This window comes from Drosophila mojavensis, unplaced genomic scaffold (genome assembly GCF_018153725.1).
Source record: "Drosophila mojavensis isolate 15081-1352.22 unplaced genomic scaffold, ASM1815372v1 contig_136, whole genome shotgun sequence".
Lineage (NCBI taxonomy): Eukaryota > Metazoa > Arthropoda > Insecta > Diptera > Drosophilidae > Drosophila > Drosophila mojavensis.
In genome coordinates, this window is record NW_025318667.1 from 5300487 (window position 1) to 5318792 (window position 18306).

The following is an 18306-nucleotide window of genomic DNA, read 5'->3' on the forward strand; positions in this document are numbered from 1 at the left end:
GTATACCCTTTTGACTTCATGAATGAGTATAAGAAATGCTTAAAGGGAGGCTGCTAACCTGATATATCATACATATCTGCAAAATCGTCAATTGCTGTATTTAGTTTTGTTTAGTTTGTTGTTTTTATTATTATTATTTTATATTATTGAACTCTCTAAGTTAACTAGAATACACAACTCTACGCTTTTCATTAAACATTAATTAATTGGTTTTAGTTTTTCCTTCATTTTTGTTGTTGTATATATATATATATATTTATTTCTTTTTATTTTCATTTCTGTATTATCTCTTTAAGACTTAATTTAGCTTTATTTCTGTACTGTTCCAACTTTAAAACTTAAACAAAAAAAAAAAAAAAAAAAAGAAAAACAGGACAAGACGCACGAGTTTTCGAAACGAAATGTTTAACTAGCTTAAACAATGAATTTAAAAATCTGTAATCTTCGCTTTGCTTTTGTTTTCCTTTCTTTAATAAATATATAATAAATTTTGCTCTTGTTGAAACACACGATTAATTGGCAACCTAGTTTTATGTATATTTATATATAGAAATATATAAAGGTATACAGCCGCGGTCATTCGAATAGTACTACTTTTCAAGCAATTTGAAACGAATATTAAGTTGAACATATACCGTTATTCATTTAGATGTTTGATATTATTTTTATCACTAAGTTTCTTAGTCAAACATTTAGTGGTACTAATCTAGTGACCGCAGCTGTATGCACATGTGTGTGTGTGTAGGTGTGGGGGGCTTTATATATATATAAAAGTTTTACATTAACAACTTTGTAACCTAAGCTTAGTTTCGGTTTGTTTGTTTATATTTAAGCATTTAACAAATAAGAGCTGCGTCATAATTACGAAATTAAAATTAGAACTAAAAACAAAAAAATAAAATAAAATGAAAAACAAGAAAATTCAAGTAAAGTTTGATTGAATGCATTGGCGGGCGGTCTGCGGCTCAACATAGTCCAAGAGTGTGCGAGGGCGTGGGCGAGGGGCGTGGGGGCGTGTGACAGGTGGGCGGAAGTTGGATGTGCTGTGTTAATTCTGCTTAAATGTGTCAGTAGCCTAAGCAGCTGACAAGTAAAACAGTTGTCCATGTTTATGTAAATATATATATATATATATATGCTTGTGGATATATATATTTATATGGGGTATATACAGCTAACTATATAGTCATGACGGCACACATATATAAATATATATATATCGTGTATGTGATTTTCTGTTATTTCTCTAAGTTATGTACGTTTATTGGATTTGCAATGCAATCGGTAACTCTTGTCCATCCAAAATTATTATCGTTTCTTGCTTTCGGTCTGCCCTTCTCTTGTTTTTCTCCTTTGTATTATACTCGATTTGTCAGCTACTATATAATTGCTATATTACTAAGAATTGTTTCAAACTTTTTGTTGCTTACACATTAATATACATATATAAGGTTTTAGATCATATATATATTATATTTATAAGTATGTCCATCGAATCACGTTCATTTGTTATGTGTATACATACATATATATATATAGATAGATACATATATATGTATGTGTGTGTGTTTGTGTATGGGTGTGTGTTTGTGTATATGTGTCTGTTTGTGTTGTTCAATTGTATTTTGTTGTTTTTTTTTTTTTGTATATCGTGGCGATCTGATCTAGTTCAAATCGAGGCATTTTTTAGACAGCAGCTAGTAGGGCTGCTGCTACTATTGTTTTAGTTGTTTCGATAATATATTTAAACCGATATTATAATTCCATATCACGGGCCTCGTCCTCACTGTAGTCGGACATGCTGGACTCGCTGTCGCTGCTCTCGCGCTCCTGTTGCGCTGCTCGCAGCGCATCCTCGGTCGCATACCGCTGCACATAGTCGGCGACCTTGCGATGATATTCCTCCGGCTCGTGCAGATAGAGGGCGGCCGCATCTCGATTCAATGGATCGACTGGATTTGGATATGTGAGCAGTTGTGGCAAGAACGATTCAAATATATTCGATAGATCGTACAATGCCGTCCAGGCTTGATTGATCACATCCAGGCAAACGGTGCCCGATGATTCGTCAATATTGGGATGATAGATCTTATTGACAAATCCAATACTTGGTGATTTGAATGGATAGTTGTCGGGCAGATAGACGCGCACCTTCCAAACGCCGCCCTCGTAGGGTGTGCCAGTTGGCCCAAAGAACTTCACATGGAATTCGTTAAGGCCACCAAGGATCGTGACCTCGTGTTTTGATTCGATTAGTTTGATGACGTCATTGTCCATGCGGCGTTTACCAGCGCTGGGTGATGACATTTTGCTTTTGTTGTTATTGCTGTTGTCTGTGGTTGTTTGTTTTTGTTTTGGATGTGGGGCTCTATGACACTGAGGACACGGTGCGCTCGTTGTATACGCTAAGGCTGAAGCGGTGATTGTTGTTGCTATTTGTGGTTGCAGTGGTTGCCGTTGATATTATTGCTAATGTTGTTATTATAACTATTGCTATTTGACTGTATTGCTGCTCCCCTGGCCAAGGCACACATCAAAAACAATAATCCGGAGTTGCGGCGATCCACCAGTAGCTCCAGCTGCTGCTGTCTGCTGTCTCTCTGCAAATGAAATCAAATATCAATTATCAGCGTTATTTATGTGCATGTCTCAGTTATCCTTATCAATGCTATCAACATGGGGTTGACCATGAGAGATGATGCTGCTGCTGCCCCTGTTGCTGCTGCAGCCACATCTTTGCCCAAATGTAGGTCAACTGAGCCCAGTATGACAAACTTGTTGGCCATCTCGCTCGCACAGCCTAAATTCAAATGAAACTATGTCAACGGCGCAGTTAGCAGCGCAGTTGCAGCACTAGAAGCAACAGCAACAGCAACAACAACAGCAACAGTAAACTGTGACGTCGCGCCATCGGGCTCTCCTGTCTGCCTGCCTGCCTTCTTGCTTTCTTAAACACGCACACTCACACTCGCGCACTCACACACACACACACATCTACACTCTATTTACACATCATCACTTCTGTGTGAAAGGGGCTGCGGTTGGTGAGAGCACTGCAGTTGCCATAAGCAACACCAGTAAAAACGAGTATGCCATCAAGGACAAGCATGCATTAACGGTACTATTTTTTTTCCTTCTTTTTTTTTTGCATACTTTCCAGAGTCTGAGCGAATGTGGAATGAAATGGGAAGCGCTTCAATTCTTCAACTGTAATTGCGTGCTCGCTTACTGTTTGCCCTTCCAATGCTAAAGTAATTTCCGCACCCAGAGCTCTTTGCAACAATTGAAACTGTTTTGCTTTGATTGTTTTGTCATCTGTCTCTATCATCCCCCTCAATCCTTCTCCTTCTTCCAGGCTATTTTGTTGATGACGCGCCTCACTTGGATGGGCGGGCGGCTGTTGTTTCCAAACAAGCTCAGCTGTTTAATGTTATTGGCTGGCTGACAAACGAGAGCGAGCGAATGAGAATATAACAAAAAAAAAAAAAAAAAAAAAAAAAAAAGAACAGACAACATAAAAAAAAGAGAGTGAAGTGTTAGCAGCAACCCCCTTAGTAAAGAGCATACAGTGCGCACAGCCATTGTAAAACGCAACATTTTTGCTTAGTATGGCGTATATGTTTATATATGTATATATAAATACATATGTATCCATTTCATATTTCTAATTTGTTTTTTTCTTTTCTTAAGCGTGTTGAGTCAACCAACTGCGTATGAGTAATATTTATAGAATAGCTTTGGGCATGACGATGCCATTAGCTATATATTCCACATCCACAAACAGATGCACAAAAGGTTTCACCAATTCCAATGTTTTAAGATGTAATTTGAATATGCATATTATTTTGAATGAAATTAATACGTCGTTTACCAAATACTTGCAATTGCAATTAATTGCTTTTTGTGTACGTTTCACGTTTCACTGCAGGCGAATTCACTGTATCTGGTTAGAAATTTATCAAATTATTTCTCAATTTTCCTGAACTGCTCGAAAAACAAATGTGTCAAACGGACGATTAACTGTCAACACACACTGTTCACTGGTCAACAAGCTGTTCTCTTTTGGATGAGCTAATTCAATTCGTGCTCGCCTACTCTGTCTCGCCAGCTGGCCCTGTGTCGTTATTTCCGTCTCCCTTGTGCTGATGTGATGTTTGTGTACACACTGGCTACAGTGAAGCTCATCAATTGGAAATGGTTTTTGGTCACTTTTTGCTTTGCTATTGAGTTTTGCCAAGTTTCACTGTACGGGTTTTTGTTGATATATACACACCTATGCATAAATACTATTGTACACAGCCACACACACACACACACGCATACATACATGCACACGGAGCGGGGAGAGGAGTTCACTGTTGTTATTTGCGTTAGATTTCAGCGTTTTGTTTGTTGTTGCTGCGTCTCAGCTGAGAGCTGAGCATGCATGTGTTTCTGTATAAGTGTGTGAGTGCGCACGAGAGCGCGTTTGAGCCTGTGAGTGTAAAGCCCACGCTCTCTCTCTCTCTCTCTCTCTCTCTCTCTCTGGAAGATCAACAGCAATAACAACAACGCAATGTTGACAACCAAATGACACTCAGCTGCAATTTTCGTTCAAGACAACAACAACAACAGCAGCCATACATATGTGCACGTTATTGTTGTTTTTATTTCTCTTTCTTCTTTTGCTTTGCTTATTGTTCACTGTCTAATAATGTTGGCACATGTGTATGTGTATACGCACACAAATACCTTTGTATATGGGGATATATGTATGTACATATTTTTGATTATATACATTAATACATTTAAAATCACGCAAAATTGAAAGCAAAGAAGAATAGCAAAGACAGCAAATGGGAAAATGAAATGAAAATTAAATTGTTGTGTGCATGCTTTCTCTCAATATTCTGTGAACAACACACCAACAACTGACAAACACAGACACACACACACACACAAATGCGCACGCACACTCATAAACACACGCAGCTGACTGCTTTTTTCTTGTTGTATTGCATTTTCAGATAATTACGAAACTTTTTGAAAACAATTTCAACAAAAAACACGCACACGCACACATGTAATAGATAACAGACTCGTGTTGTTATTTTATTTTTTCATTTGCTTTGCTTTGTCTTTTGTTTTATTTATTTATATTTTGTGGTATTGCTTTACTTTTTTTTTGCTGCCGTTTTGTTGTTGTTTTGTGGTCGTATTTGTTATTGGCTGCGTTCCTTCTCTTTGTGCACCTTTGGCCGTTAATTTGATATTGCTCTTGTTTTGTATTTAGATAGATGTTTTTTTTTTTTTTTTTTTTTGTGTTGTCTACTTCAACTAGTTACTGAAAATTAACTGACAACAGAGTTTGGAAGCCCCCAGCGAGCAGCGCACGAACATCTGAAAGCAGCATAAGAAGCAGCAGCAAAAGCAGAGGCAGCGGCAGCGGCAGCGGCAGAGGCAGCGACTACAAGGGAGAGAACTCGCGCACAACAGAGCCACAGCAACAGACAGACAGGGAGAGAGAGTATAAAAAAAGAGTGCAGATAAAACAGAGCAGCCGAGGCTAATGCGAACGTCAGAGCGAGAGCGAACGTAACGCGCTAACCTGCTAGCGAGCAGACCGAGCGGACAAGAGAGGGAGAGCGCGTACGAGAGAGGCTCCCACAAAGCACATGTACAAAGAAAATCATACTAACAAAGCGAGAGCCAAAGCCAACCAGCAGCAACAACAACGACAGCAATAACAAAACTGTGCAAACAATATTAGGCGAAAGAGTCAGCCGAAGCAGAGGAAGCAACAATAACAACAACAGCAACCAGTCCCCACAATTCTGCCAAGCAAAGAAAAGCTATAATCAAGGACAGCAGCTGTAAAGCACACACGACGCTAAATGCAACACAGACACACTCACAATCTCACACACACTCTCAGAGTTGTGAAGCGCATGAGACAGTCGGGCAACGCCGAAGCTTTCAATGCCCTTCATTTGCCAACAAGCATTTCGTGCTTATTCGCTATGACGCACAAGTCAGTGTGTGCCCTGGCTTTCCACTAATCCTCTCCCTCAACACAAACACACCGACGCCGACACCCACATATACAAAAAAAAAAAAAAAGCCCTTCCAAAGCTCAGTTCCAGTCCAGCTCAAGTATGGACTTCACATTTGAAGCTAGGCAACCCAACTGCAAAGGGAAATTGATTTAAGTGTGAAACTAACGGGGTCAAACGCATGCATATATGTACATACATACATGCACACCTGTGTTGTGTTGCGTGTGTGCCTGTGCACACAGTGGTATAAAACTGTATGCACAACAAAGTTCTTCTAAGCACACAGCAATTTGTGAATTTTCAAGAAGGTGTTTGCTCCTATACACTAACCACTCTCTTTAGAAATCCCCGGTTCCCCTCACACGCTTACTCTATCTTTCTCTCTCACTCCCCCACTCCACACACAAAGCAGCCCTCGAGCCACACGGTCATTGACTGCGCATTAAAGTCTACCCAAGTGCATAATGAGGCAAGCGAAAATAAAGTAAAGGGCAGGGAGGGGAAAGGGTGTGGAGGCATAATATGGGCTAGCGGTGGGTTGGCCAATATGGGCTAAGGCCAACAACAATTAAAAATGGTGAAGAAAAATAAAATTAAAATATGTAAATAAACAAAATGTTTGTAAAAGCTTTCAGACGCCAAAGCCTGCACACATACATACACCCGTGTGTGTGGTTGTTTTTGCGCATGTATTAGTGTGTGTAACATTTCCGTTGCTGCTGATAAGATTTAAAACGCAAAAGCAAAGGCAAAAGAAAAGAAATCATAAACACAACGCAATAAGCATGCGAAAAGCAAAGTGCGTAGTAGAAGGAGAGCAGACAAAAACAAGAAAACATAGACACACAAACGCATACAAACACACATATGTATGTAAATACATAAGCAACCGAAGAAATGACACATTCTGTATAACAGCTTTTAATATCAATTATGGCCGTAATCAAACTGTTCGCAAAGAACTCGCATCAGCATATCGGAACCGTGAAGCCGAAGGACTCTGTAGCTCTATAAGTCAGTTTTAATTTTATATTATCTTTAATTAATTATTTATTATCGGAATCAGAGTAGGCACAATATAGAAAGATAATAGCAAGGATACACATACACGCATACATACACACCCTTTGAACTGTACACCCAACATGTCGACGGATGGGCCTGCAATTATTGAGTATAGAAACCAAACGTCAAACGCCAAAAACAACAAAATAATGGAAAAAGCAAATATAACAAATGCTAAACTAAACTGAAACGGCTATTTTGGCGTTGTGCGAAACACACTTGGAGCAAGCGAGCGAGAGAGAAAGGGAGAGAGAGAATGAAATATATAGTTAAAGAGCGCGAGTGGAGAGCAACACAGTCAGAAGGCACAACAAAACTGCAAGGGCTGCCTACACACACACACATCTATATATGTATGTATTTATATGCACATATACATACATATGTACAATGTGCATACGTAAGAGCAATATTGGGCGTAGGATGACCAAACTTTTGAAGACAGTAGGCAACGCACCAATACTAACTACAGTTAGAATTTCATACAAAGGAGCGCAGCGATCTTCTTAACCTTTAACGGCTGTTTCCCAATTATTGTATGTTGTTATTATTGTTACAGTCTGTGTGTGGCACCCTAAACAGCACATACTCACGCACACAGACACAATTATATTTAATTGCACGACCTTTTGCTAATAAATAGTTACAGTGCAATTTGTAGTATTTCGCTAACAAAAATGTATGCATTTCATTTGGCCATGAGGGGATACCTTTTATTATGGTTTCTCCGTTTTTATTGTGTTGTTCGTGTGGCTGGCGCCGCCTTTGATTTTTACGCTTCGATACGTCTACACATTGTTGTATGCACCAAACGCCTGTGCATTTTTTTACGGTTGCTGTTGTTGGTTTTTTCGCTTACTTATTCGACAGCGACAACTGTTTAATTATTATCTAATTATCTATGAAATTCACTGCGTTTGCTATCGCTCCATCCGTTTTCTTTCAATTTCTCCCGTTTCTGGCTAGCTGGCTGTCGTCTTCGGCTTTCCAGCTGTTATGTTGTAAATATTAATCGATACGAAACTGATATTCGATAACTGTTAAATTTCAAATTAGCCAAACTAAAAATCGTCCCTGCTGGTAAAACTGGTATGCAGCTCACAACATATGTTTGAAATCAAAAGATGAATAATCGCAGCGGTTTCTTGATATGAATTAAATGGTATATGCATTTTCGCCAGAACATATTTATTGATGTTTTAATTAACTTAAATTCTGATCACCGCACCGTTAGGCAACATACTAACATACGTTATTTGAACTGGGAGCAGCTCTGTTAAGTGCATGACATATTGGCTATGTGGCAACGCTCTCATTGCACTGGCAACGCTGCCGATATGTGCAAGTCGTATATACACAAAGAAAATTGATAAAAAACTCAAAAATAAATTTGAATTAAAAATCATGAACTTTACGTCAAACAATTGCTAATGCACACCAAGCACATATCAACGCTAGCACCAAGCACAAAATCGAAATTCACACATTGCACGCACACTCAGCAATCGCCTGCAAAATGGTAAGTCTCCGTCCGCTAAGGCCAACCACTCCGATGAAAGTACCCCAGCAAAAAAGAAAAAAGTATTTGCGAAAAAAGTAGTAAAAAAAAAATGTTGAAAAAAATATGCAAGAAAAAAAATGTAAAAAATTAGAGCGAAAAATGAGTACAACGGGGAAAAGTCAACGGATTGGCTGTCCTCAATGTGCAATACATAATAGGCGCGATACTAATGCAATGCGTCATCCGTGCAGCATGCCGCATCGATGACGTCGGTGGAGGTGCTGCTGAATGAGTTCTACCAGCCGACGACGAGCAATGCCCGCAAACGCGAAATTGAGACCAATTTGCTGGCATTCAAGTCACAGCCGGAGGCCTGGCAGCTGTGCCTGCGTGTTGCGACCGCCACCAATAGTTTCACAGAGAATCAATTCCTTTGGTTCTTCAGCACCTCGACGCTGGAGCACACGATAACGCGCCGCTGGACACAACTAACGGCGGCAGATCGCACACTATTGAGGGAGACCCTGTGGCAGCACTATGCCCAGCTTATGGTGCTCACCGGCGCACGCCGGCATCGCGATACGCTCGCCCAACTGATTGCGCTGCTTGGCAAAAGGGAATTCCCGGAACAGGATCCGAATTATATGCAACACTGCATGGAGCTAACCAAGACACGATTTAGTCTTGGCATCAATCTGTTGCGCGTCACCTCCGAGGAGGTGGTCAGCAATCGCGGCGACCTCACCAGCGAATGGAAGCAATATTTTCACTCGTGGTAAGCCCGCTGCTCTATAAATAATGTGTCAATTCTTGCATGTGATTCAATAACTACTGTTAAACATTTCCCCCTCTCTCTTTGTGTGGTGGTCTACCCCATGTTTGCTCTGTGCAGCATTTCCATGTGTATACCCGATGTTTTGGACCTGCTCACCAAATATCTGTTGATCGCCGTTTGTTACATCAATGGCAAAGACATTCATACGACCATACCAAGCACATTCATGGACTACAGTCTGACTGCAGCGCTGCCAAATGATAACCAACTAAGGTATGCGAAAACGTGATTAACAACTAATTAAGGGTCCTGCCTCGATCCCAATTCGGTCTGTTATCCCTAAGTTAGAGAAGTCTTTTCTGAAGCAATGAATGTTAGTTTACGTTATCGATAACTAAGGCATCATAGCTTTGCAGGTTTTTAACCGATTTGTAATAGATTTGAGCTAAGAAATATTCTCGGATAAGCTTAGATTTATATGGAACTCCATTGTGTGTTCCTCTTCGAAAGTTATCGATAAGCAACAGGTGTCTAGCTTGTCTAAAGTTATCGGTTAATATTTTAAGCCATATTTTATACATTCGGTTAAAATTTTACTAAAATAATGATAATTAATTAATAATTAATGAATCTCTTGCTCCTCATTTAGTAAACAAATTCAAGGGAGTTAGTAAAAGCTATAGATAACCCCCGATTACCCACTCAAAGCACACCCTAAATCCTTTGATAAAGAAGTGACTATGAATAGAAAATAATACATGATAATAATATATTAATATAGATAGTAATAATATAGATAATAGAAAATATATGATTTTCCACAAAAATATTTCGAAAGCCGCATTCTGTGATAATAGATATCAAAAGCTAAGATTTTTGATCAAATTAAAATGTGTTAGGCAGGCCAACAATCGGAAGACAATAAGCTTAAGGAATACCCCTCAGATAATCACAACACTTGAAGCACAACCAGCTCAAGGAATACCCCCAATTGAAACACCATCATTAATACTCGGTGTTATCTTTTTTCTTTGATTCTTGCAGTTCCTCAGTGCTGGAGCTGCTGAGCTGTGTGCAGCATTTGGTCTCCTGGATACGCACCGATCTGATCTCTGAATACTTCCTAATGAGCATACTCGATTTATCGCAGTGGCGCCAGGCGAACGAGAACATCTCGCTGGGCGCACTCTCAGTGCTGAATGAGCTGCTCTATCTGCAGAAGCCGCTGCCCTTCGCGTTCACCCTAATGAACGGAGTCAGCGGACTGCTGGAACAGCACAACAGCGTCAAGCACCAGAGCGAAATGTATAGCGATAAGTTCCGCGAACTGTTGCGCCTGTATAGCACCAAATATGCGGGCAAAATGATGCAGGAACCGGAAATGCTTGACTCATTTCTCGATCAGCTCTATCGGTGCACCACCAAATGTGAGTGAATATCGGACACGCCCACTCTCTCTCTTGATTGATTTCTTATTTGTACTTTCTTTTTGTCTGCTTTGATAGTGCATGGCGCTCTGGACTTTACCGAAAAACTGGACATCTGGACACCCATCATCAAGGGCATTGCCGAGCAGCCAACGCAATTGAGTGCTCATCATGGCGAGATTATGACGAAGCTAGTCGATGAGATAATGCGGCGTACACAGTTCGAAATCAATAAGCCCGAACTGGAGCTACTCGACAATGAGCTAATGGAGGATGATGTGCGTAACTAAATCAACTATACATAATATATATATATATACAAGAGAGATGCAGCTAGAAGAGATTTAGTTGAGAGTTATTAGCTTACTATAAGCAATAGTATGGGAGGTCAGGCAGCAAATGTGCATTGTCTATAAACCACAATTGTGAACTGTTAATTGAACTGTCTATATAGTAGAGTGGAGTATATACTACATATATGTATAGTTCTATATATTTACTCATAGCTTACTCAAAATTTAGTCATGTAGTTCGGAATAGTGAGTAAAGATTTATACTTTTTACTATGTGGTTCACGGTTGAGGTTAGATGAATAGATTTAGAATCTTGTTTTAAATGGGTATAGAATCGTATCATATCAATATTAATCGATAGCTTATTCCCCCATTAGTTAGCCAACATAATCAAATCTGCTCAAATCTGGTTCTTGAGCTTCTGACTCGAATTAGCTTTAAAGCGCTTTTATCGATTATTTGTCTTAAGCAATACATTTCGATATCAAGTTATCGAAACTTCGTAATATTAAGTTTGTTAGCTGAAGAAGATTTAGATTCAAAATTTCACGGATGTTACACACTTGTAAATAAGTTGAAATTCAATCGTATATCAATCGATATACGTTTATCGATTAATTGATTTATTTTGCATTCGCAGACGCCCACAACGGAATGGCAACAGTTTCTGGACCAGTGCTTCGAGTGCCTGGCCCTGCTGGCGACAACACGCGGCGCCCACATCGTCTTCGCTCAGGTCTTCGCCCACTGGTCACGCCCACAGACGTATCTGCTGTCGCTGGAGCTGGCGCTGGATCATGGCAGCGGTCGGTGCTATGAGGCAGCACGCAAACTGAAGCTCGCCAATGTGGGTGAGATATTGAGAGACTTTGCCACCGTTTGCCAGGCGGTGGTACGATTAGCTCCATTAATGGACACGGCACAGGCGCCCGCGGATGTCGTCGATGAGATGGAGCGGCAGTTGCATGTGCTCTCCGATCGTTTGCTGCAGACGCTGCAGCTGTTGGCGAGCAATCGAGTCGGCGGCAGCGACTCGGAGAAGGCGAGCTTTCAAATGGACTTGGATAATCTGTAGGTTAGCCAGAGCCGGTCCAATCGAATAGCAAATCTAATATATACCCATACCATTGATATCCCGATAGCTATGCACAAGTTCTACTGGCCATACGCAGCATCTTTCCGATGTCCAAGTCCCTGAACAGCGAGCAGCTGCTGCATCGCTTGTTTGCCATATTGGGCAGCATATTTGCGGGCAATGCCTCGCCGTCGGCTGCCTCGCCCATAGTGCAGCAGGCGGCGAGCGAGGTGCTGCTCTTCATAGCGACTGTGATACGACCCAAATGTCTATTGGATATACCCGAGATCCAGAGCCTAATGCAGGCGGGGCCGCGACTCGGCGGCCAGCTGCCACGCCAAGTGTGCATCAATGTCCACATCAGCCTGGTCAGCTACATGGTGATGCCGTGGAAGAACGTGCCCGAACAGCAGCAGGACTATCCGCGTCGCCAATGGATGCTGCGCGAGTATATTGGTGCATTATCCAGGAATTTCCAGGAACTGGATCTACCGGCAGCCGGCGAGAGCAAAGTGGCGGCCACCACGCTCAGCCTGTTGGGCACGTTTACGGCGCTCATCGACTACTTCAAGGCGACGGGTGCAACGGCCAAGGACCTACTTGCGAGCACCTTCAAGGTGAGCACACGAAGGGGTGCAGCAAAACAGCTAGAATATAGATATATATATATATGGATATAAAGATATGCAGTATGCATATATTCCTGAAGAGTGTGTAGAAACAAGGCTAGTTCCTTGACTAATTTGTTGTTTTGCTGCAATGTTTTATATATAGATAAAGATAGATATAGTTCTTATATATAGATAAAGACAATTTTATATACATATATTCTTGAAGAGTGTATAGAAACAGATCTAGTTCCTTTATCAATTTGTTGTTGTTTTGCTGCAAAGTTTTATAGATAAAGTTAGACAGATTTTATATATAGATAAGATCATTTTGTATGCATATATTGCTGAAAACTATAGGGAAACAAGTTTAGTTCCTTAATCAATTTGTTTTATATATAGATAAAGATAGATATTGTTTTTATATATAGATAGACAATTTTGTATGCATATATTCTTTAAGAGTGTGTAGAAGCAAGTATAGTTCCTCTATCATTTTTTTGTTGATTTTCTGCAAAGTTTTCGATTTTATATATAGATAAAGATAGATATAGATTTTTGTATATAGATAAAGAAAATTCTGTATGCATATATTCCTGATAAGTGTGTGGAAACAAGTTTAGTTCCTTTATAAATTTGTTCCACATATAGATAAAGATAGATATACATAGATTTTTTATATAGATAAAGACAATTTTGTATGCATATATTCCTGATAAGTGTGTAGGAAAAAGTTTAGTTCCTTGGCTAATTTGTTGTTTTGTTGCGAAGTTTTGTCTTAGCTTCAGGTTCTACAGGGCTTATTTATGTATTAGATATACGTCTCTGAAACCATATAGCATTTTGTATATTCTTATATTTATATTCCCACTCCTCTATTCCTCTTCCATTTTATATTTATTCTTGTTTTGCTGTAAAGTTTTTACTTAGCTGAAAGTTTCCACTTTTACAAGAGGATTTTTAATAGAAGGTTTATTTATGCATTAGTTATACATCTCTTAGCTATACATCTCTAAAGCCATGTTCTATTATCTGTAGGTCTATAAATAATCAATCTACTTTTATATTTTTACATTTGTATTCCCACTTCCCGCTTTCCTCTTCTACTTTATATATTTTCAACTACTTACAATTGCATCTAGATATTAATGTGAGCTGTATCGAACATGAATTCAATTGATTGTTATCTAGATCTGTATTATTTAGTAGGGTTATTTTGTCTCAAATAGTAGAGCTTGAATCCACAAGGTTTTCATTTGGGTTTTGTGAGCTGAGTAAACTTTGATTAGCCTAGAAAATAGTAATAGAAAGCGCCTACTTTTGCCCAGAATAGCTCTCTCTCTCTATCTCTTTCACTCTCCCTCTCTCTATCTATCTCTTTCGCTCCATATCCCTCCTTCTTTCTGTATGAACTTCATAGCCTTAATATAAACTGCCATAAGTTTCCTTAATCTTCCAAAATACAAACCTCAATCATACTATTAATCTTCTCTTTATTTAAATAATATATCTATCTCTCTCACTCTCTGTCTGCAGCCCATATTAAACAAAGCGCTGGTGATCTTCAATAGCTACGGCCTGAGCAGCATTGCCATGGCCATCACCGTGGCCGAGTTCAGCCTGAGTATGCTGCGCACTCTGCCCATGCATTTGGGAGCACAGTTCATCAAGGAGATGATCACGCTGTTTATCGATGTCAGCAGCAGGTGCATATACATCTATATAGATATACACCAACTATAGCCATCTCTGTCTAAATGATGTTCTCTGTCTGTTTCAGGGAGCAGTTAACGCTCAGCCGCTTGGCCGTCATGGAGAAGGTGTTGCAGATGTTTCAATTGGTCGTCGAACAGCCGGGCAATGCTTCCTTATCGCTGATGCCCAGCATTTTGGGCTTCAGCACACAGCAAATACTTCCGCTGCTGCAGCAGCAGAACGCAGCCACCGATAGTAGCGAAATAACCAGCCTGCTCTTTGCGCTCTTCGACAGGTGAGCTTTGTGAGAATTAGCTGCTCTCTCTCTATAATGTTCATCATCTATGATTTCCGTCTCATCCTCACCTTAGCGTGCTCACCTGTAAATGGCAATTCTTCTATAAGAATCAGCTGAGCAATGGCCATGGCAACGGCCATGCGAATGGTCAGCAGCCCAACAATTTCAACTGCAGTGACAACCTGCAACCGGAACACTTTATGGCCATCATGAATGCGTACGGCCAGATGCTGGTCAGCGGCACAGATCCCAGCAATGTGCGCAGCGTGCTCGTCTCCATGCAGAATGTGAACGAGCGTAGTCGCCTGTATCAGCGTGCCCTGTTCAAGGAGCAGCTCTTGGCCTCGTTCCAGCGTGCGCTGCTCAATCTGCTGTTGAGCGGCGAGGGTGCACTACACTTTGATCTGATTGCCCAGGCACTGTTCGCCATGGGCCAGGTGGATCGTCGCCAGCTGCTCGAGAGTTTTGTCAATGCGACGCTGCCCGTGGCGCAATCAACGCTCGAGGATATATGCCAGACAACTGTACGTTTAGCTTTATAGATCTTGTGTTAAGATTCGATTTAGATTGAGCAATATGTATATATTTTGTATATGCTTCAGAATAGTTTGTGAACTGCTATAGATATTCTGTTGTTATCTAGCTGATATTTATCATAGATATAACTGTTGCGAGTGCTTCAAATTGATTGTTAAAGAGATGTATAGTCGAGTCCCGATAATTTGTACCCCGCTAAATCGAAAATCGCGATAAATCGAGAAAAAATTCTAACCCTTTAAACGGAATTCACTATCGATAATTCTCGATAATATGAATTTCTGTGTAAATCGAAAAAAAAAACTGAACCCCTTGCCAATACGAATTATCCAGATTCTACTGTATATATATATATTATTATTAGATGATCTATAATCGGAATTCTAATTCTATATATGTAGTATCATTAGATAATCTATAAGATATAAATATAGTTAATATACTGGTACTACATATAATATCTATCTTTAGATATCATGTAGTACTCGTATATAATCTATACTAGCTCTTTGAATATCAATTTGAGCAGCTCGCTTTTAAGGCTATACCCAAAGATCATTAGAAGTAGATAGTTCCTAGAAAATATCTCTTATATAATTACCATATATATCAATATATGAGAAGAGACGAAAACTAGAAGAGCTTGGTTATATATATATTAGCTTTAACAATAAGTATTTATTATTATTTATGAATATATAGAAGTTGGGTAGATGTTGCATATGTTAGATAGGGACTCCCTCTTCTCCTAATAATATGCAATTTTCTTTTCTTTTCAGGACATTCCAACGTTTACACAGAAACTGACGCAGCTCACGCAGGATGCACATTGTGCGCATCTAAATGAGACAACGTAGACGACTGCGCCGAATGGAGACACAACACGGAGCAAATACACATTCACACACACAAGCACACGAATACACACACACACACACACACACACTTATACGCAGTCTGTCCCTTTCAGTATCTTTTGTGCCTATTTTAATTTTATGTTGTTTTGTATATAATATGTACTCGAACTGTATATATATATATATATATATATATATATATATATATATATATACGCGATAACTGTACGTACGAAAACGTTGCCCCATGCTGTGTGTTCCATTAAGTATATGCATAAGATACCTATATATACGTGTGTATATCGATAACTATCGATATATTCTGCAACTTCTGTGGTTTTACGTCCTCGAGTGAAATTCACAACACAATTCATAAAAGACAATTTTAGCTTGTAATGAGATTCCGTTTAAAAACAAACAGATATAGAAGATCAGGATGAAGATTAACCATACATAATAATAGTCTAGTAGATGTATGTGTATATCTATATATATATGTATGTATACATATATATTTTAAATCTATGATAATTATTATTATGATAACGACATAATCACATGCTTCTGTGTCCAACATTTTTAAACAAGAAAGAAAAGAAAAAGTCATATATGTATACTCTAGACTATATATAATACCCATCTACATATATGTATGTGTGTTTATAGGGAGTACATGAAATTAGCATTAATCCAAATACAAATCCAAATCGCGTTCACAATATTTAAATGCATTCATTTACCTAATTTATTATTTTCTATGTATGTGAAGTCCATGAAATGAATCAAAACAAAATCAAAAGAAAACAACAACAACAAAATGAAACACAAACACAAAGAACACGATTTAACTTTAAGACCTCGACCTTTTGCATCGCATTCAATTTAGCCGTGGAAACTACGGAAAACTGACGCAATATCATTTTATTTTCTGTTCGCCTTTTTTTTTTTTTAATATTTTCTCAAATGCATTTTTTTGTGTGAAATAAAAACTATCAAATAAAATAATTAAGTGTTTAATTTATTTAGATATTTATATAGAAGTAGATTTTTAGCTAAGGAACAGGAAGGGTATATACATATATATATATGTAAGAGTTCAAAGAGTGTATATGTATGTATATCGTATCTCGGTTATATGATATGATATGATATGAAAAAGCCTCCTAATTCTGTCCTAATTGCTCTTACTGCTGTTGCATTAGTATTAGTGAGAGGCTTATATAGAGCTTATATAGCTTATAGAGCTTTTGTAAAAATTTTTAATCGGCTGAGTTTTGGGTTGACTCCTGTAATACTCCATGAGAGAAAGACAATTTGTTGATCCGAAAATTTCGGTAAGATCGTATATTCCGAATATATATGTATATATGTATGTATAAATTCCAAGTATTTCACAAGTCAAGCTAGAAAGTAATACAATTATATACTTATATACACTCTGAAGTTTTTTGAACTTTGAAATGTTTTTGTTTGTTTTACTTGAATGGAGCCTATTAATAGGCACTGCAGATAGAATATATCTAATCTAATCTAATGAGAGTCCAATTGGAATGAAAGAAATCAAATAAGAATCCAATTAGCTTTCAGCTGTACAACAACAACAACGGCAAATCAAAGCATATTTCTAGGCTCAAGATCTCTAGAGATATGGAATAGCTGAGGCTGGGCTGGAGATGAGCTGGAAATGTAAATAAGCGAAAATTTCTATAAATAGAACTGAAGAGCACTTAAGACAGACACCGAGATAGAGAGGGAGTGAGGGAGAGAGAGGACGAGGGCAGAGGGAGGGGGACTCAAAAGGTAAACAAGGGAGCAAGTCCTTTAAAAGCGACAGCTTCCTCTGCATTGTTCCGTTTACATTGAAAACAAAAGCGAATAAAATAAATACAAAAACACACACACACATACATACACATGCATATATATGCATATGTACATATATATAAGTAAATATCTGAAAAATAAGCTGAAATTGAATTTGTCTGAAAAGCGAAAGCAAAAATTCGTGAACAATAGAAGGAACAAATCATAATAAACAAGGAAATTTAGACGAACGAAAAAAAAAATTATATATATATATATCACCCACTTCCGTTGCAGGTAGATTTTTGCACAGGTAATCGCCGCTTTGCATATGAAA

General features: G+C 38.9%; 2 protein-coding genes across 3 annotated transcripts; one reads left to right on the plus strand and one right to left on the minus strand.

Annotated features, from left to right (window-relative positions):
- Positions 1-99: 99 nt before the first annotated feature.
- Positions 100-8097, minus strand: LOC26528315 (ubiquitin-conjugating enzyme E2 H). 2 transcript variants are annotated; one of them, XM_002011574.4, is made up of 2 exons: positions 7811-8097; positions 100-2600 (listed from the first exon to the last, which is right to left on the minus strand). In XM_002011574.4, the coding sequence occupies exon 2, from the start codon at positions 2305-2307 to the stop codon at positions 1756-1758; it is 552 nt and encodes a 183-aa protein (XP_002011610.1). In that variant the 5' UTR covers positions 2308-2600; positions 7811-8097; the 3' UTR covers positions 100-1755. The 2 variants fall into 2 exon arrangements, with proteins under 2 accessions (XP_002011610.1, XP_032588996.1); XM_032733105.2 differs by lacking the exon at positions 7811-8097 and adding an exon at positions 5158-5265.
- A 310-nt stretch (positions 8098-8407) lies between these two features.
- On the plus strand, positions 8408-16887 carry LOC6585987 (exportin-6-A). Its single transcript, XM_002011575.4, has 11 exons — positions 8408-8619; positions 8853-9376; positions 9494-9649; positions 10421-10803; positions 10882-11081; positions 11737-12167; positions 12239-12788; positions 14316-14485; positions 14560-14769; positions 14846-15296; positions 16089-16887. Exons 1-11 carry the CDS (start codon positions 8617-8619, stop codon positions 16164-16166), a joined length of 3156 nt encoding a protein of 1051 aa, XP_002011611.1. The 5' UTR covers positions 8408-8616; the 3' UTR covers positions 16167-16887.
- Positions 16888-18306: the final 1419 nt, after the last annotated feature.

Coding starts and splice junctions, on each gene's coding strand:
- LOC26528315 (XM_002011574.4), bottom strand. CDS start 2,307: ATGTCATCACCCAGCGCTGGTAAACGCCGCATGGACAATGACGTCATC.
- LOC6585987 (XM_002011575.4), top strand. Junction 9,377..9,493: donor AAGCAATATTTTCACTCGTG/GTAAGCCCGCTG, acceptor TGCTCTGTGCAG/CATTTCCATGTGTATACCCG. Junction 12,168..12,238: donor CAAATGGACTTGGATAATCT/GTAGGTTAGCCA, acceptor ATATCCCGATAG/CTATGCACAAGTTCTACTGG.